Source organism: Musa acuminata, chromosome BXJ3-7 (genome assembly GCF_036884655.1).
Source record: "Musa acuminata AAA Group cultivar baxijiao chromosome BXJ3-7, Cavendish_Baxijiao_AAA, whole genome shotgun sequence".
Classification (NCBI taxonomy): domain Eukaryota; kingdom Viridiplantae; phylum Streptophyta; class Magnoliopsida; order Zingiberales; family Musaceae; genus Musa; species Musa acuminata.
Genome location: NC_088355.1, coordinates 39,624,923 through 39,651,262, shown reverse-complemented (window position 1 = coordinate 39,651,262; position 26,340 = coordinate 39,624,923). Strand labels below are relative to the sequence as shown.

At 40.6% G+C, this 26,340-nt stretch overlaps 5 protein-coding genes across 5 annotated transcripts; 3 read left to right on the top strand and 2 right to left on the bottom strand.

The window, feature by feature from the left end:
* The first annotated feature begins 8,225 nt into the window (after positions 1 to 8,225).
* LOC103992635 (dirigent protein 1-like) lies at positions 8,226 to 9,002 on the top strand. The gene has a single exon (XM_009412419.3). It carries the CDS (start codon positions 8,251 to 8,253, stop codon positions 8,779 to 8,781), a length of 531 nt encoding a protein of 176 aa, XP_009410694.2. The 5' UTR covers positions 8,226 to 8,250; the 3' UTR covers positions 8,782 to 9,002.
* A 2,752-nt stretch (positions 9,003 to 11,754) lies between these two features.
* Positions 11,755 to 14,971, bottom strand: LOC103992999 (U-box domain-containing protein 26). The gene is made up of 3 exons (XM_009412930.3): positions 13,788 to 14,971; positions 13,181 to 13,630; positions 11,755 to 13,007 (listed from the first exon to the last, which is right to left on the bottom strand). Exon 3 carries the CDS (start codon positions 12,995 to 12,997, stop codon positions 11,801 to 11,803), a length of 1,197 nt encoding a protein of 398 aa, XP_009411205.3. The 5' UTR covers positions 12,998 to 13,007; positions 13,181 to 13,630; positions 13,788 to 14,971; the 3' UTR covers positions 11,755 to 11,800.
* Positions 14,972 to 15,117: 146 nt separating this feature from the next.
* Positions 15,118 to 17,243, bottom strand: LOC135643209 (pentatricopeptide repeat-containing protein At1g52640, mitochondrial-like). Its single transcript, XM_065159910.1, has one exon. The coding sequence runs from the start codon at positions 17,088 to 17,090 to the stop codon at positions 15,579 to 15,581; it is 1,512 nt and encodes a 503-aa protein (XP_065015982.1). The 5' UTR covers positions 17,091 to 17,243; the 3' UTR covers positions 15,118 to 15,578.
* Positions 17,244 to 17,256: 13 nt separating this feature from the next.
* Positions 17,257 to 18,142, top strand: LOC135643210 (protein DMP3-like). The gene has a single exon (XM_065159911.1). It carries the CDS (start codon positions 17,377 to 17,379, stop codon positions 18,031 to 18,033), a length of 657 nt encoding a protein of 218 aa, XP_065015983.1. The 5' UTR covers positions 17,257 to 17,376; the 3' UTR covers positions 18,034 to 18,142.
* A 3,931-nt stretch (positions 18,143 to 22,073) lies between these two features.
* LOC103992622 (protein kinase STUNTED) lies at positions 22,074 to 25,949 on the top strand. The gene is made up of 10 exons (XM_009412409.3): positions 22,074 to 22,694; positions 22,769 to 22,890; positions 22,977 to 23,083; positions 23,236 to 23,859; positions 23,941 to 24,189; positions 24,291 to 24,457; positions 24,546 to 24,622; positions 24,711 to 24,858; positions 25,005 to 25,154; positions 25,402 to 25,949. Exons 1-10 carry the CDS (start codon positions 22,329 to 22,331, stop codon positions 25,660 to 25,662), a joined length of 2,271 nt encoding a protein of 756 aa, XP_009410684.2. The 5' UTR covers positions 22,074 to 22,328; the 3' UTR covers positions 25,663 to 25,949.
* Positions 25,950 to 26,340: the final 391 nt, after the last annotated feature.

Genomic DNA, 26,340 nt, shown 5'->3' with positions numbered 1-26,340 from the left:
ATTTCATACCTCAGCAATTTATCAATTTACGGATAATCATTTTTTACTATGATATCATTTATTACGATCCGACTTGATGAAGTAGCTAACTCATTAATCTTGATCTTGTTGAATTTATGATCTTAAGATGATATATATATATATATATATATATATATATATATATATATATATATATATATATATATATATATATATATATATATATGTGCAGGATTATTTATCTTATATTCTTTGTTTAGATCGATATGTACAATATGAAGTGATATCCACACACTGACACTTCCTTGAATGATTAAAATACTCATTACATCCGAAAGCTGCCATCATTAAATTAATACTTTTACAAAGAATTATTAGTGCAGTGAAATGATTCTAATTTTAGTGGCCAATTAGTTTTTGTTTCTTTTCTTGTAACTTTTACATATTATCATAAATTATTTTTTTGCCTTTTGATTTTTGGATTGTAGTCATTCTAGTCTTAATCTAATATCCACCTTAACTTTTTTTTTTCTTTAATTGGTTCGATTGGATTTATTACTTTAAAGATACCATTCTTCCCTAAATTCAACGAAAATAATTTTGAGAATAAAGTTTTCTCTATTATTTATTGAAAGCTCTCTACTTACTCTCATCTCATGTTTTGTGTAGACTTCTTTCTCGTACCCTTAAAATATATGATCGATGAAAATATTAGGAAAAAATATATTATGATTAAGTCTTAGAAAGAGAAAAAAAGTATTTTAAAAATATATTCATGAAATATTAAATAAGTGATCCGATGCATAAAACTCTTATCTAACGCGAGATATACAAAAGACGGCTCAATGTATATAATCTTATTTTTTATAAATAATCTTCATAGTAAAATATATATATATTTTATAAAAAAAATGGTCATCTTTTTCCAAAGCAGAAAAGATACTGACTTCCCAAGAATCATTTTAATATGATAAATAAGATTGCTTAAAACTTGCTCACCACTATCTAAATTTCATTGCTTTTTCCCATTGAAGCATAGGAGATGAACCCAAAGTGCACTTCAACATTCTGAAACCTGCCATTTGATGACACCAATTGACAAAAAGAGAGAGTTAGTGTGGCTTGCCCACAAGTCTCTGAGCACCTCTCTTTTGGATCACAACAAGTGTTGAGATGGTTCTTTCTTTGTTTCCAGGAAAGAGTAATTATGGCAGGAGGGTTGCCTCAGCTGCAATGAAAGCAATTAATAGCTGTTCTTCTTTTCATTGCATCAGAACTTGGCAATTGATCACTCACTATAAATAAATGTGGCCAGTTGTCCATTTCAGAGTACATAACTGGAGAGATGCATCTGCCTATGGAGAACTGATGCAATCAATTGCAAATGTTACAGGAGATGGCTTTCAGCTCCACAGAGCCCACTCTTATTCCATTGTACATAAAACAACAATGTCAAATCAGCAGTGCATCATCTTGGCATTGGTTTCTGGTACTTGATTGAACAGTTGATATGACACCTTCAGGTAATCAGTTGGAATTGATTACATGTGAAAGGCAGAAAAATTACTGATGGATTGATGATCATAAGAAGTATTAAATTTAGATTTGGTTTGGATTCGAGATCATTTTCATCATCACAATAATGATGTTACTAAAGAATGCTGAGTCAGATAATTTGACCTATGAAACTAAGGTCGGAGAAGTAACGCATCTGCGAATATTTTTAGTTATAAAGTAATGATAGGGTATATTCTGATACCACTCTTGTGGCAATAGTCAGCAACTATGTTGGCGTCAATGTAGAGCCTTAGGATTGATATGATGCACTGCGTCGATATGATACCTCGGACTGAAATAGAACGGTCGTCTCTTCCCACATTATCCAAGGTCGTATAAGATAATGCCACATAGTATAAAACTGCTCTGGAAAGCTCAGAATAACGTTACACAATACCAATCTATGTAGGTCGATCGATGGTTACATGAAAGGTATGAGCCGATTGCTCGAGGAGTTGGCGGCCATTAACAAATTATATATGATCGATCTTTGTTCAAAGATATAAAAGCCAATCTCTCATTGTCAAACTTCGAATACTCAAACTCCCTTTAACACCACTTAACACTGACTTAAGCTTCGAAGGGATCGAGACGAGAAATCTCCCTTCCGACTTCGACTCGTGTGCAGGAAATTGGTGAGGAAGGAGTGGTAACCCGGCAGGAGAGGAAGAGACACTCCTTACTCTACCTTAGATTGATTATGGAGATGAAGCCTGGACTAGACTTGACACTGATCACCTTAGTTCGAGCAATCACGTGGGCAGCTCTACGCATTCGGGATCAGACCAAGCCATACTAACCCATCGGCCATGACACAAAATTGCTCAACAAGTAAGTAGTATTAGTTTCGAATTAAATTTTTTGTAGTTATCAAATCTTTGCAATTATGTTAGTCATACGTTTTATTTATTTTTAGCAATTCATATGATATCATCAAGGCTTGTATTAAGAACGGTTTACTAGAGAATCTGAGTGAATGCATCATGAGGTCTTTTATAGTTCTCATTTAGCGAGTAGTTATTTCACCGTCGATGATTTCGTCAAAACATCGAATGCTATTCGAACGTGGAGAGTTGCACGAACAATCGAACATCAATATCATCATATGCTGACCAGTTATAAGCATGATTAGGTGTCTAAATTGATGTCAGATAAACATCAATTGTAGCACTTGTGTTGTTTCCCCTTTATCAAGGAAGAATAGAGGTATCCATGAACACAAGGGAATCACAGGTGAGTGTTACTCCTCACAGCAAACAAAATGTAGCCATGTTTCTGAAGAGGCATGCCAAGTTGAAATGGACTGAGGGTTCTCCCCTTTCTCATTTCAGATGATGTCAATGTCATGTCCTTGTGGGGAGAGGTGACTATTCATTGCCCTCTCCACGGAGACTTTTCCTTCTATCTCACACACAAATGTTCAACCCTTTCCCACGGCATGCAGAGACATACAAATGGGGATAGATTGATGCAGTGGTAATTTGCTGCTTGGCAATGAATCCCTCATGCAGTGTAAACTTCTAAATCAGTTCCAAGATGATGAAAGCTTACCGTCACACAAGCATTGACTGTAGGAGTCAACAAAAGATCATTGATTCTTCTTCCAAAGTTAGCCAACCAAATGAGAAGGCCGGCCACAAAATATGGGAACAGCGACAGTCCGACAAGAAGAACTCGATTGAACACATCCACACTGTGAAGGTTTTAGAGTATATTTTTATGAATTAGATAAGAAAACGATTGAAATAAGATAAAAATAATCTTAATAAGTGTAAGAGTTTTCAAGTCCAATGTATTATTAGATGTCATGTCAAGAATTCAATACTAATATTGTCAAGTGATGACTTTACGTCCAATCCCATATATGAATAACACCTTTCTACTAAATCACTTTTGTGATGACTGCTTCCATTATTTCATGTTCACAAACATTTCCCTATGCCAAGTAAAAATATCATGTCGTTCTTTACAGTGAGAGAGAGAGAGAGAGAGAGAGAGAGAGAGAGAGAGAGAGAGAGGGAGAGGGAGAGAAAGAGAGAAGCATCAGCAGCAGCAGAAATAGGAGACACAGCTGATGGCACATATAGTTTACGATCATGTGAGACACAACACAGCCACAGATGGGATCTATTTGGTCCTTACGTTGCTTAGCCAATCAATATCGATTCATCGTAAAAGGAAGGAAGACAAGCAAATTTACGCATAGTACTACAGCTTTGTTGCACTCTAAACCGTTAGTAGGTGTAAAAGAGACTTTTGCATGCAGCTTTCCCAATTGTCCTTTCGAGAACGAAGCAAGTGAACAGTGAAAGGAGGAGAAGATTTCACTCGTAGTAAACAAAACAATGATCATCATCAATATTATTGTTATTATTAAGCATTAAGTACGTGATTGCGAGTTCTTCCAACGTAGTTTTATGAGATTGTCTCCAAATCAAGCCTTCCAAGTCCTCTAAACATATATAATAATGATCTGCATGCTATGCAAGTGTTGGATTTCTTTTATAGACTTTGTGAACTCTAGCAGTCCATATAGTAAACGTAGTGTGTTGCATTCAAAGATGATCTAAGATTGTTCTCAAGAAACAAATAATAAGTCGATAATTATAACAAATTCGCTCACATGTTTTCCTTGAAACCGATATTCTTTGTAGATCGCAAAAGGCACATCTGAGGGTAAAGGTGACTCGTTCATCATTCCTTTAATCAAACTCAAGGAGTTGGAGGATCACTACATCATCAAATTCTTTGTCTGATTCGCCTCAAAGATTGACTAGTTAAGGATGAATTAGTTCTCTAGTATGTGAAGCTTTTCCTGTCACATCATGTGCTTATCTCACCAACCTACCTACCAACATCTTATCGTGTTCTTTCTCAGCAGCCTACTTCCCTTCCATGGGTGATGGCTTGGAGAAATAGAACGAGTCGTGTGGAAGGACACCTTCAAAGCAAAGTGTGATCTTTCCAAGACTTTGGTAATGTTCGGGAGATGAAAATATATGTATTAGTTGAGGTGTCATTGTCCTACTTGTCATTCACGTTACGGTACGTGGCTCCCACACGTAGAGAGAGAGAGAGAGAGAGAGAGAGAGAGAGGGAGAGAGAGGTGTGGATCCATTCAACAAGCTTCGTTTACCCATGCAACAAGTCGAAATATGTTATAGGGTCGGCTTGACCCACTTTGATTGATTACCGTAATCTTGTACCAACAATGCCGGTTTATTAGCGGCACTGTCTTCTACGCAAAGCCCACGCTGATGCCTCCAAATACCATATTGGCATCACCTCTTCATCTTGTCAAGTTCGCATCTCTGGCAATCATGTTGGAGTTCCACGTTGATCTGACGTTGTGTTACGATCAGCGAAGACTAGTCGATGCATGACATCGACCTGCCTTTGCCAAGCAAAACGATGTCACTGCGCTGAATGCTACTCCACAACTCATGACAACGTTGAGTTCCTTCTTGTCATCGCTTGAATAGTCAAAAGTCATCGCGCGCCCGTCTGTGTGGCTTCGTCAGCATCTACTACTCTTTTGGACTTCTATTCTATTTAGTCAAATCTAAGTAATATCCACCGGTCAAACGAAAGAAAAGATATTGTGGTCTGTGATGGCTATTACATGAAAACTACACCACGGGAGATGAATCTCTCGGTCAAGCACACCATCTTTGAAGCTTGAAGGCCAAGGAAAAGGATAGATAGTTGACCAACACAACGCATATGCTTTAGATGGGAGATAGAATAATAACGTAGATCACACTTACTCCATGATCATGTAAATATCTTTAAATTATTATGAGTAATTATGACATCATCGTATTTGATTTTGACTAGGGTCCCTTTTTTAAAAAACACTAATAATACCCGAGTCGATCATTTTTATTGAATCGAGCGACCTGACTCAAACCTGACTGATTGAAGGATTAGTTCGGTCTGATTGAGTATCGATACTAATCTATTCTGAGTCGGCTTTGAGCAAACGACAAAGGAGATTATACGAGGGTTACACTGAACGAGTATAGCCCAGTGTAGGTGCAACGATCAACACTCCTCTCCTATCCTAATCTCTACTCTCCATGAATGATGGTAGCATCCTCCTCTTTCTAGCGTTAGCTTCAATAGTGGCATCATCGAGCGACGACAACCTCATCTCCTTTTCGACTAAGAACAATAATGTATTCATCGATGACATTACATCATCAAGCGTCGAGCTGATCCTCTCTTCTCCGACTTGTTGAATGCAACACCAACTTCACTAGTAGCATCATCGAGCATCGAGCCATCGACATTACCTTACCTCGGTAGTCGCTGTAAATTTGTGTTAGGATTAATCGAGTCAACTATGCTGCTATAGTTTGTAAGTTTTTGTATCAGATCATGATAGATGATCAATTGCTCAATGAAACGAAACAACTAATTCAAATAAATTTCGGATGTCCAAAGCATAAAATCAGTGATCCATGATAATTACTTAAACTTTAGCCATAACACTTGTCAAATGTCACATCAAAGGATCGATCAAACAAGGTGTTAGGTAGCATCAATTGCTCAAAAGAATTAAGAAGTCAGTGTCTCTTGCCCACTTGTATTTTCTCCCATTTCTATCATTCTCCTTCCTCCTCCTCTCAACTACAAATAATTGACATCATTATATAGGCTGTAAGTGACATTGTTCTCAGCAATTCTGCATGTTATTAGATTCTTCAAACTTGACTAATATTATTAGTTGATGCAACCTGACCAACATAACGAGTATATCTAATTGTGCTTGACATTATTAGTTTCTTAACCTTAATCGACACCTTCAGTTTTAAATTGTCAAATAGTAAACTAATTTTGATCAACATTATTAGATATGCTTTAAGAAATATACTAAATTTCTTAGAAAGCCTTTCTTGTTCTTTTATATATTATAAAAACCTAACTTTCATATACATTTATACATGTTTTAAAAGTGTTTTGATGACTGAAAATTAGCCATTTATGTAATTTATTGATGAAATGATTCTTAAGAAAGATTTACTTTTAATTTTATATAAATTATTTATTTTGGTTATTTGTCTAATATTTTTACATTGAATCTATAATTGAGTGTAACTCGAGTTTAACTCTAGTATAACTAAAGTATAAATCATTAAACTATTTGCAAACATATCCAACTTCTTTAAAACTATTATAACACAATTGTGCAACATCACTTTTTTATTTTTTAAAATTTAAGAATATTGATTATCAAAATAGACATTGATTATCGAAATATAAGATTTTTACATTGAATCGATCATATGATCGAGTGTAACTCGAGTATAAATCATTAAATTATCTTTAAACATATCCAAACTTCTACAAAACCATCATGATCTTAATATGTTTAGTATCATCTTTTTTTTTATTTTAGGGTGTTAAATTATCTAAATAGAGGATATGTAGGATTGAATATACGATGGACTGTAATGCAAGTATAACCTAAGTGTAATGCAAGTGTAATATTTTTTTTTTATTTTTTTCAAACCTATCGAAACTTCTTTATAACAATTATAACATAATTGTTTAGTAATAATTATTTTATCTAATTTATTTTTATTTTAAAATTTATTTTTTTAAAAAATATATTGTAGTTCTAGATAGCACTATCATTTGGTCTGAGGTGATACCATCACCTTAGGTCAGTAGAGCACTACGTATAGGTAATACTATCACTAGTTTAGTGATACTACTATCACCGGATATTGTTACACTAGAGGTTTGGAGTGAAATTGTGATCACTTACACTCTAGTTACAATAAACATAATCGATTAAAGCTTATCATAAACTACTATGACATGATTGTAAGTTGATTAGTTGGATTTTTCTCTAAATGCTAGGTTAGACTAGGACGAAGATTAGGTGATAATGTTGGAGATTGCAATGATGGCGACCATCACCAGTAAGAAGGTTGGTAGATGATATTATTGTATTGGTCAAATGGGGGTAACACGAGGTAATTTGAGGAAAAGAAAGAAAATATAAATAGTAAAAAATTAAATATTTATGTTTTTATTGTACTGATTTATTCTCATTCAAGTCAAACAAATCAAATCAACCCAAAAAATCAAAGACAAATGAGGTGAATGGATATGAACTATTATTTTATTTTATAAAAGATATTTGATCATGGTATGAAAAAAGATGCTCCTAATAAAAATTAAATATAGGGATATCAACTGATAAAACTTTATTATTGAGGGCTTTTCTAGGTAAATTACTCAATTATCGTATCATCATTTTCGCATGGATGAACAATACCTCAACCAAAATAATAATATTCTTTCAAGTGTTAATTTCTTGAAAGTAAAAGTATTTACTTTATTGCAATGCAAGATTTATTACATGGCTACCTAACCAAGTTAAGACTATGATTTATAGACACGTGATGAAGAATTCCTACTTGTTGGAAAAGTCAAATTTTGGTTTGACTGGTTACTTTGTTTGAGTAGAGACATAACAATTTGCATCATTTGTTATTTAAAATAAAGAAAATTCATAATTTGTATTTTAGATGCAAAATCCTCAAATGTCACTTTACAAAAAGAATATAATAATAATAATAATAATAATAATAATAATAATAATAATAATTGGTCAACAATTGACATATATTTCTCATAAATAAGGCACTATATAATGAGCCTACAAGCCATCACCCGCTTCCATCCCCACTGACTACAATGGCTCTCTCAGCTCAGGCCACCTTCCCCGTCTTCCTGCTATTGCTCCTCTCGGCAGCCATCGCCTTCGTGGACGGCTCCTCCGTGGATCCCTCCGGCGAGAAGTTCACCCACGTGCACTTCTACTTCCACGAGACGAGGAGCGGCCCCAACACGACGGTGGCCAACTACAAGAATTTGACGTCCACCCCCTCCTTCGCCTACATCGGCGTGTTCGACAACTACCTGAGGGAGGGGACCGACCCGAGCTCGACGCTGCTGGGCAGGGCGCAGGGGGTGGGCGTCTTCGCGATGCCCGACGGCCGGAGCGGCCTGCTCACCGCCACCGAATTCGTGTTCACGGCCGGGAAGTACAACGGGAGCACGCTCACCATGATGGGCATGTACGCGGCCGCCGGCGAGGTGGATCGCTCCATCATCGGAGGCAGCGGCCGGTTCCGGATGGCGAGGGGATACTCCCTCAGCAAGGTCATCAGCATCGATGACTTGCGGTTGGTGGCCAAGTTTGACCTTTACGTCAAGCATTATTGAGTTGGCTGTGCTACCAAGTCTTCCATGGCCGACTCCACACAGAGTCAAGATCAAGATTACTTGGAATATATGTATGGAGTAACGATTGATGTGCGTGTGTTTCCAATAAACAGCAACCCTTCTATCTTATCTGTCATTTTCAACTGGTGTAAGAAATGAACATTTTTATGTCAATCTGTACGTCTGTGGATTTTGTTCATGAATTCATGGAATTAAACTCATCACCAAACTGTCTGATTTGTTCTTCTTTTAGTTCTGGTGCTGAGCTGTTAGAGAATAGAGTGCAAGAGTTCATGATTTGATAGTCTCTTTCTTAGTTGATCATCATGCATACTCACCAAAGGGTGATCATATTATTTTGACTTTGATATAGATTTTGTTGTCCTTTGACTTTCATAATAAACTAGAAACTGCATCTTTGAAGCATTGGAGCTGTTCTTCCATTAGTGTGCCGGCCACAGGAAGTAAACCTTGCTAAATGCACAAGAACATCTCCTCAAAAGCTTTTCAGGGACTTAAAAGAGTCATGCCATGGACTGCATTCTCAGTAGCCAGCTCTTGTTTTCTGGTTTTTCACAACCTCTCAAACTGCAATCTATTGTTGTTCTTCATTGTCAGTGTTGGATGTAGGCCAGTAGTTCATGGTGAGAATTGGGTTCTGCTTCAAGAACTATGGAATTATGAACTCTGTTTCTGGACAACTAGTTAGAAGATTTATAGAAGTTCTGTAAACCATCACATAGAATTTTCTGGCATACAATTTAGAACTTCTAATCGTATGCACTTGCTAGGAGATTTATAGAAGTTCTAAGACATCCTTGTTGTATTCCTTGAAGAAGATCAAACCCTGGAGCTTGGCTATTGTGATGACCTTTCATAGGGTGCTCTTTGATTGTTGAACGAGTCTCTGCACCATCTCAATTGTTATTCTGGTGACATGTGATGGTTGAATTCATATTTTTCTGCAAGGTTGCTGATTGCAAGTTGGATGCTGGGAGGCATAAACCCCACTGCAAAGTATATTTCTTTGTTATGTTTGATATCCTGGTCAGTATTTGTAGAAAACTTCATAGTCATATTAGCTGTTGAATACAATGAACACAACAGCAAAGTTGCTGCAAGAAGACATATTAGCCATCAGAAACTCTCATCACATTTGTGCTGCCAAGAAAGAAAGACTCTGGAAATCCTAGAACAATTCAACTTTGAAAACATCTCTTAGTAAGTAAAGTACCCTTTTCAGAGCTTTTACTAGGATTCACCGTAAAATGTATTTTCATGCATCAGTCGCTTAATCATGCTGATTGCTTATGGACATTGACTTTCTAGATTGATAATTTTCCAAAGCTCTACTTTGTCCAAAATCTATCGGTCATCATCCATCTTATCGGAGAACTGCTACAACCATAACAACAACCTCTATGCCTCGCGGAATAAGATTGAAATGAAGGATATTACTTGCACCATATTTCTTTATAAAAAAAATTATTAACATTAGGATTAGTAAAGATATGCAGAAATTTAATTTAGACAAGTTAACAATCACTAAATCAAACTGAAAATTGCATATTTAACATGACAATTGAGGTAGCATGAAGTTGAATTATCTTGTAAACAACAAAAGATGTTATATAATAGGCAGAACCTGTGAATGAACTTAAAGTATACAACAGAATAATCTTTAAAGTATACAATTCCTATCCTTTCTCAAAGACTTGTGGAATTTATTAAAGTTTCTTGGAATTGTACAAAATAAGACACGAGCATGCACAAACATTTCTTACGCCATTAGACTGTCATTGTAATTTTCTTTTGTTCATGAATATGTCGATCGTCCGATACGAAACAAAAGATTACATCCCATATGAGCCATGGGAAGATTATACCACAGAAGATTACCTCTACATAGTATAAAGGGTTGCATATCTTAAACAAGAACAAAAATTACCATCTCAAACTAGCATAGAAAAGGGCAAGCTTACCACCATGCATATTTTTGATTGATTGACAGACAGTGTCAAAAGGCAAGCTCAAACCTCTTGAGTACTCTAGAAATCCTTTTAAGATATCTGAGTAAACCACATCCAAATCCTGATTTCTGCATCAAAAATTAAGAAGAACTTAATACAAGAGGTATTAATGCGATACACAAAACAAAACAAAACAAAAAAAAATCAAATCCGAGTGTGGAATCGTATCCGGAGTAAACCTGAAGGCAGTTCTTGATTCTTGGGTTGGGTAAACTTGGTAAAACCCTATCTACACAGGACGAGGTACCGACGGCAATCGATTCGCGTTGCTTTCTTCCCAAGAAAATGATCGAATTGGACGACCAGCTTTACAAACCATGAGACCTAGTCACAGATGAACCTGAATTCGATTCTTCAATCTTGAGTTGGGTAAACACCGTAAAACCCTAGACAGGCAGTGCTTCAGCAATTAGAATAGATGATGGATCTAAATGCGAATCCGGAATCTTGAGTTGCGAAAAGACCATATAAACCCTAGATGGACAGTGTATTTGGATCCAGAAGAAGAAGAAAGAAGTTGGGATTCAGCAATTAGAATAGATGATGACGGGCGGAGAAGGTTGCTTACACTCCGGATCAACGATGCCAGTGCTTCTTGAGGCGGACGATCGCCATCGGCCCGCGTGCTGCACCGAAGCCCTTCGGCATCTTCCTTCGTCGCCGCCTCTAAATTTATATCCTCCTCCCGAATCCCGCGCAGGCTCGCGTTCGTTTGAATTTGAGTAGTGGAGAAATAGGCTTTGAGATCCGTGAAAGGATCTCATCAGCGCTTTAAGATATGTGCGTAGCCCACACGAAGCCGAGTTGGGCCGCATGCACCAATTGGGCTGGTGCGACAATTACTCCAAGCGTGCTTGGAGTAACTCATCAAGGAACTAATTAGACAACGTGAAGACAAATCTCTGCTTGGAGTGGCCAAGATGGAGGCAGAGGCTTCATCGACTGCAGGAGAACTCGTGATTCCATTTCACAAGAAGTATGCACAGAGATCACAGGACTTGTTTTTTGATTACAGGTATAAGCAGCTTCAACAGAGCTCTGGCCTTCGTCTTGGCCTGGGCGCTGCTCTGGCTCTGCAGCAGCAGCAGTAGCTTCGTCAAAACCCCGGCGTCGATGGCTTCTCTCCGCACCGTCGCGGAGTCGCAGCACACCAGCAGCAACGACCCGACGGCGTGCTCACTGCCTCGTTGGTCGGAGGGAACTCGGAACACCATCTTCACCAGGGTCGCGATTGCGTCTGGGTTCTTGTTCATCTTCCTTTTGCCGATCTCGAGGCCCAGAAGAAGCTCCAGTGTGGCCAACGCGCGCGCGGCGCTTCGGTTCCTCGACCTCGGAGCACATCCCGTGCCCGCGAGGTAAGCGATGAGGCTGTCCACAGCGCCTTCTCTGATCGCAGTGGCTCTGTTGGCTTCCGATGAGCACAGGCTGCAGACTGCTCTCACAGCGGCTTCGGAAGCCTGGGCGTCCGATTTTTGCTGCAGAAGCGAGACTAGGATCTGCAGAACCCGTTGCCGCCGTCCTAACATGAGGCACAGCTCCTGCGTCGCAGAACACGCAGCGATCGTCTCCAACAAGCAGCACAAGGCGGTCTTGATCTTAACATTGCTTTGGTCCAAGAGGAACACTAGCTGAGTCAAGCTGCTCTCCTTCCTCAGCATGTTTAGCGACTCCAAATCCGCCGAAGGCAACAGATTCAGAACGCCATCAAGAGCTAGCTCTGTGACCTCGGCATTGTGGGCGACCGGAGCTTGGAACAGCACATGGAGCAGCAACTGGAAGAAGCCTGCCTGAACTAGGCTGGCCTGCCTTACGCTCGACTCCGACGACAGTACCTTGATTATTCTGAGTGTCTCGAGCTTTGTCGTGAGGGTAGAGGTCGGCAATCGGAGGTTTCGTTTGAGCTCAGACAGCGAGATATCCATGCTGTTGATTGGATCCATCAACACCGAACCGTCACCGTGGATAGAGGCAGTGAGAAACCACTGTTCGATCAAATGCCGGAGGGTGTGGTTGGGAACGAGCGACTTGTCGTGAAGCCTCTGCATTGTCACCGGGCATGTTGAATTCCCATAGCCGAGCCATTTCTCGATGCTAGCTCGGTCGTATGTCTGCCCCGTGCTGAGAGTGACTGGATCGGCAAACAAGTCTAGGCTAATCGGACACCTGAACAGTTCAGGGATGCTCATCCTGGTACTCCTGTAGCAATCACAGCATCAGAACAAGCAGCAGCAAGTGCATGTTTCTGCAATTAGAATGTTCTTACTTGGACAGAGATGAAGTTTTCATGTACTGTTCTATAAGGCTGACAGAAAATGAACGAGGAAAGCAAAAGATGAGGTTGATATCAAGATCAAGTACAGAGGACTTACACTCTGGTGGAGGGAGCAGCTCTGATAGGATAAAAGCTGTCAAGTTGTTTCTGAATCAGATCCCAGGTTGCACTCTTTTAACTCAGCAGGGATGCCTCGGTAGGACACAGCTTGGAAGGGAAGGGAAATCCTGATAGCAGTGTACAGCTGCTTGAACAGGGTTTGGATGAGGGATGCAAAGAAGACAACCACAGGAACAAATAAGAGGAGACGAGGAGTTTTGTCCTGGTGGGGAAGAATCGGATAGCAACTACAGATGCAACAAAGACTGGGGGTGGCAATTGCTTGTCATTATCCTGCGCAGCGTAATCAATTGAGGTGTTGGACAAAATAATTGGACGATCAATCTGAATTAGCCCAGTCAAAGTTGGACTAATTCAAAGGGGCTTTGGACTTATCTGCTCCTTTGAGAAGAATCACAGTAGGCACAGTGTTCTTGAGACTGACAACCTGCGTGTGGAACACCATACAGTGAACCGACAAACATATAATTACTTTGGCACAGCTACCATAGCATAAACTTGAAAGCTGTCAAAGAAAAATACTGTCTGAAGAAGTAAAAGAATATGATAGTGTGGTAATTAATAAGGTTGCATAATGGACAAACCTTTGTGTTGGATGTTGAATGTTGTGGCCGAAAATGGTGAGACCTATTGAATGATTATTCTGCAAGGTCTTGATGCTCTTGATAGCTCAATATAATATCAGACCAATTAAGCCTTGCAGCATGGAAAAGGTTAGCTAGGAGGATTCTTTAGGATCTCATTGTTGGATTGGATGTGATTGTGAGGAGCAGGAAGAGGAAGGAAGTCATTGGTGCTGCAACCGAGTCTAATTTCATGGATTCTGCTGGCTCTCAAGTTGTACTCTGGCATAATCTGATCACACGATTTTGGAGTGTGCTCAGATTGTACTAAAATCATAGAGGATAGGTAAATTGATATTGGCCCTGTCATGGTACGTTCATGATGAATCCACTGCAACTGCTAACCCATCCAAAAGCATGAAGTGGTGGGTTTGACGAGAGTTATCATCATTATGCTCTTCCATATGGCAGACAAGACTGTGCCCAAAAGTATCTTGATAGCCATGAATCTCTCCTCCCACCAATCATGCAACTTATTATTGGAATTCCTTCAACCCTGTGCTGATGAGTAAAGGAACTGTGAGCGGGCTACAGCTGTGGAATTAGGATAAAGCAGGATAGAAACAACTTGCACAAAGTGTTCTCCCTTCCCAGGCCACCCATTTCTCACACGGAAGAGGACAATGGCTACGAGATGACAGAATGGTTGGCCCTCGTCAAAGTAATGTGTACAGCAGGCTTTTGCTTTCACTCGTGCAGATCTTTCTTTGATGTCCATCTTTGGTCAGTCACATTGGACACTGGAATATGTATGTGGGATTTACTACAAAGACTAGCAATCAAACATTAGCACCCAAAAGTGTAGTTATCAGAGATACCTGCAAGTGTAGCCCGCCCCTCAATCATAATAATAAGACTTTGACCATGCTGATGGGAAAACAGGAATTTGGAACAGGATAAGTGCACCACAGCAGCTTCATCACCATGAACATGACACTCCTAGAGTGATCCATGTTGCTCTACATATTTCTGGTTATAGCATTCTTTGGGCTCTGGTTCTGTTCATTTGATGATACTCTTAGTTCAAAGTGATTGGATAGATGATACTTCAGACAGAAGCAACATTCAACAGCCTTCTTTGCAGGAGCAAAACAAGCATGTAGACTTTGCAGTTCAAGCACCACCAAGGGTTTCTTGTAAGCCAAATCCAAAGCTTCTTACACCCCTGCAATTGATAGATTGTCAACTCAGTGCCAAGAGCTTCCCGGCTACTTGTGCCCTCCTTGATATTTGCATACTACAATAAGAAAAACCAAGATTCCTCAAATTCATTCATGCACAAAGATCAATCCAGACATGTAAGATACCGTCCACTTTATTAAAATGAATAAATAAATTTCTTCTCTTCTTGATGTCAATGAATTGTCAATTTGTTGAAACCCTTATGGCACACTGCTACTCCGCTACAAAGTCATCCTCCATTAGTTTAGAGGGAAAAGAAAACACCGCAAAAAATTGTTTAGCTTCCTTTGAAACCACACCATCAGGGTGTCCATCTGATTATAACTAAATCTCCATCAATCAATCCGACAATATGAGTTATTACATACACAGAAAAGCCTCTGCCGCATGGAACTTTCATCTTCTTCTGATCTTCTTGATAAGGAGCACCTCAAATTGCCAATCAATAAGGGTCTCCAATAGAAAACTGATCAGCCACAAAAAGGTTTGACTTTCACTGAAACAGCTACTTTGACTGCAATGAGTGACCTTTCAGAACAAGCCTTGCAACGATGACCAAAGAATTGACCCTTATTCTTCTCGAGTATGGCCAATTTGTTTCCTTCCCTCCATTGCAATCACGAGCTCCTGTATCGTGCAGGAAGTGCTTCGTCTCATCTTATCTGCAAGCACCCCAACTTGTTCTCTCAATCCGATATCAAACAATTTATCCCTTAGCATCTCACAAGTACTAAGATATGGAGGAATTCCCTCATCAACCATCATCTCAAAGTACCGGAATGCTTCCTCGACCTTCCCCTTCTTCTTACACAATCCATGGATCATTACCGCATATGATGAGGCCGCAGGGTAAAACCCTCTCCTCTGCATCCCATCCCAAACTTCCATTGCTCGGTCTATTCTTCCGACACCAATTAACATCTTCAACAACATATTATAGGTGTGTCGGTCAGGTGAGCAGGCATCCTTGTCCATCCTTGCTAGCAGTCTTAGCGACTTATTGACCTCATGCAACCTACAATGAATTGCCAGTATCGAGTTATAGCTCCAAGCATCAGGCTTCGCACCTCGCTCGATCATTTCATCTAGCAACTCATAAGCTTCGTCCACCATCTCATTTCCACAGAAAAGCCGAATAATGCAGTTGTAGGTGAAAACATTCGGCACAAGGTTATGCCTTCGAATTCTGTCGAGCACCCCTATGGCGGCATGCACATCATTGGCCTTGCATGCAGCTCGGACGAAAGCAGCATAGGTGCCCGCATCTGGCTTGAGCCTGTGAGTCTTTTGCATCTCCTGCAACTGGACGTGCGCCTCACCGAGCTCACCTCCTTGGCAGAGGGCTAAGATCAGGGAGTTGTAAGCGGCCACATCCACCAAGCATCTTCTCTGAAGCATTTCGTCGAACAGCCTAAGGGCTTCTTTCGGACCCCCACCATCGCCCCAGCCGTTGATCAAAATGTTAAACGTCTTGTGATTCACATTAAAGAGGGACTTTGACTGATCGAAGAATGACTGAGCGGCCGCAACGAGACCGTTTCGACAGAGCGAGGAGAGGAGATGATGGAAGTCCTCGAGGCCCGGCTGGATGCCGAAGTCGGGCATCCTTCTGAAAGCACGGATGGCGTCGTCGGGGAGGCGGGCGCGCGCGTAAAAGCGGAAGAGGAGCCAGAATGTCTCGGGTCGGGCAACGTCGCTGCCACGACCAGCGTCGCGGAGCTCGGAAAGCAGGGACCAGAGGAGGGGGAACTGGCGGACGGCGCCGAGGGCATGAACGAGAGCGAGGTGGGCGGCTGGGGAGTGGTGGAAGCCAGGGATGGCGGCGGACCAGAGGAAGAAGCGGTGGGCGGGGGAAGGGAGGTGACGGCAACGTATAAGAACCCCCTCGGCGACGCCAGGGGTGAGGGCGGGGGCGAAGGGGCGGAGCGCCGCGGCGAGGTCGTGGTGGGGCGCACGGTGGTCGCTGAGGATACGGCAAATGTCGTCGACGAGGGCGTCCGAGGTGGAGAAGGTGGACCGGCGGCAGCTCAGGTGGAGGACGGCGCGGCATTTGGGTCGCCAAGCGATTCCTCCGACGGCCATGGAAGGCTTGGGCAACTCGATTGGCTTTAAATCCTTGGTGGATTCGTTTCCACCAACGTTTGGGTGTCGGGTTAAACCCGGACCCGTTAACCCAAACTGCTATAGTTGACCAAGTCAATATCTTCGCTTTCAAGGCAACCCGGTCCAACATCACACCCAATAGTAATCTACCACCGAAACCTGCCGCAGACCGATAAGGCCTAGAAGAAACCACGAGCGTGCAAGACCGGGAAACCCCTCTCTCTCTCCTTCTCTCTCTCTCTCTCTCTCTCGCTCTCGGATCGAGATGTCGCTGAGAGCCACATCTAAAAGATCCAAGGAACCACCAGCAGAAAGCAAGGCTCCAAGGCATGAGGAAGAGGCAGCGCCACCTCCACCACCCGCTTCCTCGTCTCAACAAGCCATAACGCAGGCGCTGGCGAGCACAGCTCACCTGGCCAACCTCCTCCCCACCGGCACCCTCCTCGCTTTCCAGCTCCTCACCCCGGTGTTCACCAACAACGGCTCCTGCGACACGGCCACCCGGCTGATGACGCAGGCGCTCCTCCTCCTCCTGGCCGCCTCCTGCTTCCTCGCCTGCTTCACCGACAGCATCCGGAGCGCCGCCGACGGGCGGGTCTACTACGGCTTCGCCACCCGACGCGGCATGTGGCTCTTCAACTACGACTACGTCGCCTCCCCCTCCGCGGCCCTTCCCGACCTGTCCAAGTACAGGGTGCGGGCGGTGGACTGGGTGCACGCGGTGCTGTCGGTGCTGGTGTTCGCGTCGGTGGCTCTCCGGGACCGGAACGCGGTGAGCTGCCTCTACCCGCGGCCGAGCCGGGAGACGGAGGAGGCGCTGAGCGTCCTGCCGCTGGGAGTGGGAGTCATCTCCAGCCTGTTGTTTGTGGTCTTCCCCACTCGAAGGCATGGAATCGGATACCCCGTCACGAACGGGAGCTGATGGATCGGATTGGTGTAATTTCTGTTCTTTGATCTTTGATATGGTGTTTCGAGGACGAATCCATTTCTCTCCTCAGACGATTGGAGTTGAATCCCATTCATTGTTTTGATGCTTGACGTATCAAAACGTGAATAGATTGGGAGTATGCATTGGTTCTTTCAAGTGCCAACCACCACCACATGATTCCATGCAAAGAAATGCCACATGATGGACTATTATTAGATCAATAATTCCAATTATTTTATTCATTTTTTTCTCGATAAATATCTCAATTATTAGAATTATCTAATAATTTACATATTTTTTTTCTCTATAAACTGATCATAGGATGAATCAATTATATATATATTTTATATTACTGAAAATATTATAACATGGTGTAAAAACCCTAAAACAAGACTAGTTTATCGGTTTATAGAAAAATCTAAAAATGGATTATAATTTTCAAAAAATATTTTATTTTTGAAAATATATTTTATTCTTTTATTGGTTTTTGATGGGAATGAGAATAGAAATGACGTGTAGAGTTAGAAAAATGTGTGGAGGTGTTTCTGATCCAACAAGTATAGTCCTAATTATTGCAATTTAGCAATAAGTAGCAAAATTACAACATGAAGAATTCCTACTTACACGCAATTGCAATAAGAGAGAAAGTTGCATCCATCTACTTAGGAGACTTAGAATTTGAGAGAGGAAAACTTGGAATTTTCTTGCTCGGTCTCACTTTCCCTCTTTATTTTTGCTTCTCTTTGTAGGTTGAGTATGTTTGTGTTCTCTCTTTAGATCTTTCAGGATGGAGGAAAAGAAGAAAACATGAGCAAGGAAGTCTTTTTGGTTTTGATATTAAGTGACTACCATATTAACATTACATGGTAATACATCAATGTTACGTGGTTATCACCTCAGTACCATCTAATTATTGGCACATGAGTAATATGTGATCGACACATAATCGACAGATGATCAATATCTCAATAATTATCGTTCATAATCGACGTCGATCACTTGAGCAACAGTCCAAAGATACCTTTTTGTTCTTCAAGTTATTAGTCAAATCCTCTAAACCTAAAACTAATTTTAGCATCGAAAAGATATTTGTTAGGAATGCCCTCAACTTAGTTCAATAAGGTTCAACCTCTTCGAAGTTGATAGGGTTCAATCTCCTCGAAATCGGATGAGTTCGATCAAAATTGAATCGTAACAAATATGAAAGGATTATGTCTAAATCTATATCTAAATCGGATAATCAAATTATACACTAATAAGTTTAATATATTTTTTTATTTTAAATATAATTACTTTTCACATGCATCAAATTTTTTTTAATTTTATAATTATTTAATGGATAGATAGTAGGAAAATTAATTTCTTAGCCAATTTTGTCATGATAGTAGGAAAATTAATTTATGTGGATAGGAAAATGATCGATTATTTTTTTTTTGAAACAGATGAACACAATCAAATTTTCTTTAGCCGATTTAACCAAAATAATGATGTAATGTGTTATATATATATATATATATATATATATATTTTTATTTATATATATATATATATATACATATACATATATACATATATTGAAGTATATACAGTCCAACTAAGTATATACAGTCCAACTAAGTTTTTTTATGATATCCGAACATGTAATGAGTATAAATTTTATATTCTTTCCTCTATATTTTATTATTTTTTAATTAAGCATATTTAGACAATAAGCTTGCATATGAGAGGAGATGTTAATACTTATAAATATATTAGTATATTTTTCAACTACTACACATATATTCAAAATTTTAATCAAAAGATTTGTTCTTCTTGTGTTATTCCAAAACCTTTTGTCATCTTCCATCAAGAACTCAGCTTTTGGCATGATGATATGCTCCACAGACAACTTCCACTTTGGTTGCAGGTGCATTGATGAGCAATGATTAGCATTTTCATTCCAGTTTCTTTTGAATGTTGATCAAGCTTTAAATCTTCTCTCTCTCTCTCTCTCTATCTTGCCAAACCACCATCTCAAAGTGGTCTCTCCATCTCTCTCTATCTAAGAGCAATGCAAGGAACACCTCAAAAGGATTTGTTCTACTGTAGAAAATGTGTCTTAAAAGTGAGGTTTCACAATCAAATAAAACTGATAGAAATTTCAGACTGAGTTATCTGCAATTGATATATCAGATACTGTCTCCAAGCTGTCTCTCTTTTGATGAGCTGCTCTCTTCTTTCATCTCCCTGATCATATTCCCAGCAGTAACATGTTCCCAGGTTATCATTCTCACTACAGTATTCATGTCCAAACCAATAAGAACAAACACTCCACACATTTCTAACTTCAAAAATAAAAAAAGTATAATTTTCATGCAAGTCTTTCTCCTCATACCTAAATGTTCATCATCTCTCTGACCATTTCTGTTCTCAAAACATGAGCAATGTGCAATCACAGGAACAAAATTGACACACACAGTGCTTCAATCCTTGCAACAAGCCATCATCTCTGACCATTTCTGTTCTCAAAACATGAGCAATGTGCAATCACAGGAACAAAATTGACACACACACAGTGCTTCAATCCTTGCAACAAGCCATCAAACCCAGGTTAAAAGTTAGGATCCACATGACAAGCATTTCAGCAGATGCTTCTTGCAGCTTTTTAAAGAGCAGGACCCCATGTGGTGCCATTGATGAGACACTTGTTTAATTCTCTTAGGACTTAATGCATCAAGCCTCCACTACCTACTCATCTTGATGAAGACATCACTCTGTCTGACCTGCAAGAAAAATAATAATAATACATGAAGCTTACACATGGATAACATTTTATCTGATGTCTTCACTGTTGTCTCATTTTGCCACAGACATTTATCTACAAGCTAAAATCTTTCTACCATCATCATGAATCCCTCTATTTGTCATGTGCAGTCAACATTTGAGTGGGTACTGTTAGCTATTGATGGATGGTTGGGACTTAGTAGTCTTTGCAAGCAATCCCAAGGAAGACTGATTCATGTGCTCATTCAAAGAATTCCACCTTCCTCATTTATATATTTTTCATAATGTGTAAGTTGTTAATGTAGCTAATGAAGAACCTAACTATTGTAATCATCATGAATAATTTTTTTTTATTCTAAATTTTGACCTTACTAATAAAATCTTACAATTTAAAAATATTAGTATGGATAAGAATATTGTTTTTTTTTTTGAGTTAACATCTAAACTTCATTTGTTATTGGGATTTGCAATTCTTTAAATAGATCATAAAGCAAATGATAAAGACATATTCCTACTTCCAACTGAATGGAAGGTTAGTAATGAAATAAAATATTGACCAAGAATTAATAAAAGATGGGAGAGGAAAAAGTAATCAAGAAACATAAGTTCACATGCAATAGTTTGAGAGCTACCTCTCACCTTCAACCTTAAGCTAATCTCTATTAGCAGTGATGCCAATCAAAATGTATATATGCATGTTGGGGTTATATATATTGTTTGTGATTATTGCTTTAGAAGTAATTATGGTGGGTGTATTCTTAATTTTATGGCACATTATTATATTAATATCAATAGATTTATTATTTTTCTCTTATATTTTCCAAATGAAAATAGGATTTGTAAAAGTTTACTTGGATCCTCCTAATAAATAAATAAAAAAGTATATTAAGTTTAAATATACTTTATCATTTGACCATGTCAATTACCCATTAGAAGATAGAAAGGGTTGACTAACTTAATGACTTGTAACACAAGCAAATCTTACGTTACTTATATCCCTTTCACTTCTTAGTGGTTACCATTACAACATAAAGCTTAGTAGAAAAGAAAACGCCTCCTAATAACAAACCCAATATTGCTATAAACTCTTATCTATTAAGCTTTTAATAATATAATTTATTTTCATAATTATTCTATCATGAGAGTGAAAAATGTCTTGAATTGATTTAATCATATATATATATATATATATATATAATTTTCAGCACTTCCATGTGAATTTATTTGAATTTTTCTTTGCATAAAATATTTGTGGGAAGGAGATTATATGAATAATTTCCATTATGGCAACAAAAAGAAGCTGCAATTAAATCCGGCCATTTTCTAGCTTTTTGTGTGTTCACCGCCTGCTTGAACGGAGAAGGACAAGCCACGAACAAAGCGAGAGAATTGCATGGAAGACTGCAGGTGATGGGGAATTGAAGGTTTGCCATCTCATTCTGGTTCCCCCCACTCCACACTGGGAAGAAGGAGAGGAGGAGGCGGATAGAGATCACCGGAGGCCGCAGCGGCAGAAGACACAAGGCATGAAGATGGCGAAAGAAGAAGCTGCTGAGAAGAAGAAGAGGAGCGAGAAAGATGAGACCTTTGTGGAGGAGGAGCAGGAGGAGAAGGCACCGGAGAGAGGAGGAGGAGGAGGAGGAGGAGGAGGGAAGACTGTTGTGGTTGGCGTTAGAATGGACTCGCAGAGCCGAGAACTTCTCACTTGGGCGCTGGTCAAGGCCGCCGCCTCCGGGGACCTTGTCGTCGCCCTTCACGTCCTATCATCCTCCGGCGGTGGTAGTGCCGCAGCGGCCAAGGATCCTGGTGGCCAGCCCGTCGCCGTGCTCTCTGTCGCCAAGGAACTCGACGCTATGCTCGCCGTCTACGAGGGCTTCTGCAACCTAAAGCAGGTCGCTTCCCCTCGACCTCATAATCCGACCTTTCCCCCCATTTGCATTCTGCTCCTCATCGATTGCTTTGGCAGATCGACCTAAAGCTGAAAATTTGCAAGGGCTCGTCCATACGCAAGGTTCTGGTGAGAGAGGCCAAAGCCTTCGCTGCGTCACTGCTCATCCTCGGGGTCACCAAGAACAGCCGCGCCATCGGGTGTGTCTGTGCCTCCTTTGAGTTCTTTGCTTGCTTCTCCTCGTGCCCAAAAACTCTCTTTTGAGACTCTTTTTGTCCTCTGTTAGGTCTTCTTGGGTCTCCATAGCTAAGCACTGCGCCAAGAAGCTACCAAACGACTGTTCGGTGGTGGCATTGAGCGACGGGAAGATCGTCTTCCAGAGAGAAGCAGCAGGTTGGTTTGTTGCCGGTGTCCATTAGGTTCTGTGTTATGTTCTTAGAGCTTAGTACTGTTAACAGATAACAACATATCTCAGAAGAAGTCAAGTAATGATCCAACTGAGGTTGACGAGAACAACGATTTGTTCTGCTTGTTCCCCATTGTAGGCCCGAAGAAGCTGAACGATACAGCCTCCGATCCTTCGTTTCCACCAGAAGCTGAGCTGAATGGTTGTATCATTTCCCACGCCGCGAATGGCTTATCTGCCGGCAATGGCTCACCAAGAAGCAATTGTTCAATCTGTGCACCTGAATCCGATCCTTCTTCCCTGAACGAGCTGAAGGAGGAAGAGTCATTGGACTTGGTCCCAGTGGAGAAAACTGAAGCTCCCACGAGCAGCACTGCACTTACCATCGTCAAGGATTTACCTGAAGCCAGACCTGGTTGGCCTTCTCTTAGAAGGCTGGTCTTCACCAACAGGAAGAGCCTCTGTTCGGAGAAGCACAAGGCCTCTGTGGTTCAATGGGCAAAGTGGCTACCGAGCCGATACTCGTCTGTGCATCCCGATCGCAAGTCCAAGAAGTCGGAAGGAAATACGACACTCGACCTAGACCAAGAGAGCGGAGCCATTGTGCCAGTTGGGGCCGATCTGCCACCAACCCCTTTTCTTCTCAGTGATGCAGAAGGGAGGCTGCCCGAGGAGTTGGAGTCTTTTCGAAAGAAGTTTTCATCTGTTTGCAGATTATTCAGCTACGAGGAACTCGAGCAAGCAACGTCCAACTTTCTGCATGGTTGTTTCCTAAAATTTGTCATGCATATAATTTATCGTCAATTCATGAACATTTCTAATGTTAGTCGAATTTGCAATGCAGAGAATTTGATTGGAAAGGGCGGGAGTAGCAGTGTTTATAAGGGCTGCCTTTCCGATGGCAAGGAATTGGCTGTGAAAATATTGAAGCCATCTGAAGATGCAGTGAAAGACTTTGTTTCAGAGATTGAGATTATCACCACCTTGCATCACAAAAACATTATTGCATTGCTTGGATTTTGCTTTCAGAATAATAGTCTAATGTTGGTCTATGACTATCTATCACGAGGTAGCTTAGAAGAAATCCTCCATGGTATGCATTTGACACCCATTAATTGCTTATTTTCATCCTTGATTTGCTTCACTTTCTCTAAATCACATATCTTATTCCTTTTTCCGATTTCTTTTTGTTAGGTGAGGAAGTGAACAAGCATGTTCTCGGTTGGGCTGAAAGATATAAGGTGGCAATAGGTGTTGCGGAGGCACTTGATTATTTACAAGGGGGTGGTACTACTGAGCCCGTGATTCACAGGGATGTGAAGTCCTCAAACATCCTTCTCTCCGACGATTTTGAGCCACAGGTGTTGTATTTTTTCACAATGCATTTCTTATATAGTATTTAGTATTTTGTGTATGCACATGACATTTTTCATCTTTTGCGAGTTTCAGTTGTCTGACTTTGGATTGGCGAAATGGGCATCAGCATCATCTCAACTGATTTGCAGCGATGTTGCAGGGACTTTCGGGTCGGTGTTCTTTCTGTAGAAAGTAGACAAATTTATTTTCTGAATGTTAGATCATAACATTTTTCTAAGATAGCACACCCGATGACAGGTACTTAGCTCCCGAATACATTTTGTATGGAAAAGTTAATGAGAAGGTTGATGTCTATGCCTTTGGCGTTGTGCTTCTCGAGCTCCTCTCAGGAAGGAAGCCCATCAGTTCTGGTTGTCCCAAGGGCCAAGAGAGCCTCCTCATGTGGGTAAGTTCTCCATCGGTTTTGCTTTCCTAAATAAATGAATGAGGTTTAAAAATTTTGGATGTGCATTTACATTGTAGGATTGCTTGATCTTTTGTGACACTAGTCCAACACCCTTTTTCTTATTCTTATACCCCATGTAATTGCAGGCTAAGCCAATCTTACAAGATGGAGACACAAAGCAGCTGATTGATCCACGCTTAAAGAATGAATTTAGTAGCGATCAAGTAGAAAGGATGATCCTAGCTGCTTCACTTTGTGCAAGGAGGCTTCATCATGCACGACCTCATATAACCCTTGTAAGATCTTATTTTCTGCTCAATATACAAATCTTCTTGATAAGTTCTATCATACCGTCTCAAGTAGCACAAAACTGGGGGCTTCGAGAGGTACTGCAACTAGTCATCTTCATAAACCTACATGGAGAAAGAGTAGAGGGTTTTAGTCATGGACTTGAAGCCAATTCCGAATAGGATATTGAAGCTCCTTAACATTCCGACCGCCTTTGCCTTTTTACCTTTTGTCATGAACCATCTTCAACCACAGGTTTTGAAGCTACTCCAAGGAGACGATGATACTGTTGGATGGGCACGGTCAGAAGTTAACGCTCGGGCTGACATGTTAGATGATGAAATGCCAAACCAAGAATCGGACATCCAATCCCATCTCAATCTTGCATTACTGGATGTGAAGGACGACTTGAACTCGATCAGCAGCACCGATCACACATCCGATTCTCTAACCTCGAGCGCCTCTGCGGAGAACTACTTGCAGTGGAGATGTAGCCATTCATCAAGCTTCGACTAATTGGTTCTGAGTGCATCGCCCACGTAATCTGTATAGGGTTTTATTTCTCTAATCTCCTTGGGTTTTATGTGATTACAAAATCATACAGAAAAATACTTGTTGGTGCCTCATTGCATCTTCCATTCCAAGTCCCTCGAGAGTCATCTTCTTTTCTTTCAAGAAATGTCGACAACCTCTCCATTGTTCTCGAACAGAGATGGAGGAACTAATAACAGAGTTTGATTGTTTTATGTAGTATCTAACAAGGATGTGAACACCACTTTCTAAGATCTTGTGTTTAGTTGGCATGTCTATCAGCACTGAACTTGCCACAACTCTTAGTGATCAAGCACAATTGAAATGCTATAACTGGAATGAGACAGAGAGATATTTGCATCAAGACCAGACAAAAGAGACTACATGAATTAGATTGATGCTCGACTGTTAGTTTGTGATATTCTGGCACTGATCAAAGCCTGCCAGCTGGTCGATCGTCACGAAGTAGCTGATGTGGTGGATGAAGGACAAGTCATCACCTTGTCTGGTAGCAGGGTGACAGTCTGTCGGATACGGGTCGACCATAGCGGCCACAGGGGGCAGTGGTCCCCGGGCAGCTGAACAGATCGGCACCCGTCCTATCGGCCTCTACGGACGACAACCTATAGGTAGTCGCTCGAATCGACCTTATTGGTCACCAGG

Coding starts and splice junctions, on each gene's coding strand:
- LOC135643210 (XM_065159911.1), top strand. CDS start 17,377: ATGTCGCTGAGAGCCACATCTAAAAGATCCAAGGAACCACCAGCAGAA.
- LOC135643209 (XM_065159910.1), bottom strand. CDS start 17,090: ATGGCCGTCGGAGGAATCGCTTGGCGACCCAAATGCCGCGCCGTCCTC.
- LOC103992622 (XM_009412409.3), top strand. CDS start 22,329: ATGAAGATGGCGAAAGAAGAAGCTGCTGAGAAGAAGAAGAGGAGCGAG. Junction 23,084..23,235: donor CTTCCAGAGAGAAGCAGCAG/GTTGGTTTGTTG, acceptor TCCCCATTGTAG/GCCCGAAGAAGCTGAACGAT. Junction 24,623..24,710: donor GATGTTGCAGGGACTTTCGG/GTCGGTGTTCTT, acceptor ACCCGATGACAG/GTACTTAGCTCCCGAATACA.
- LOC103992999 (XM_009412930.3), bottom strand. CDS start 12,997: ATGAGCATCCCTGAACTGTTCAGGTGTCCGATTAGCCTAGACTTGTTT.
- LOC103992635 (XM_009412419.3), top strand. CDS start 8,251: ATGGCTCTCTCAGCTCAGGCCACCTTCCCCGTCTTCCTGCTATTGCTC.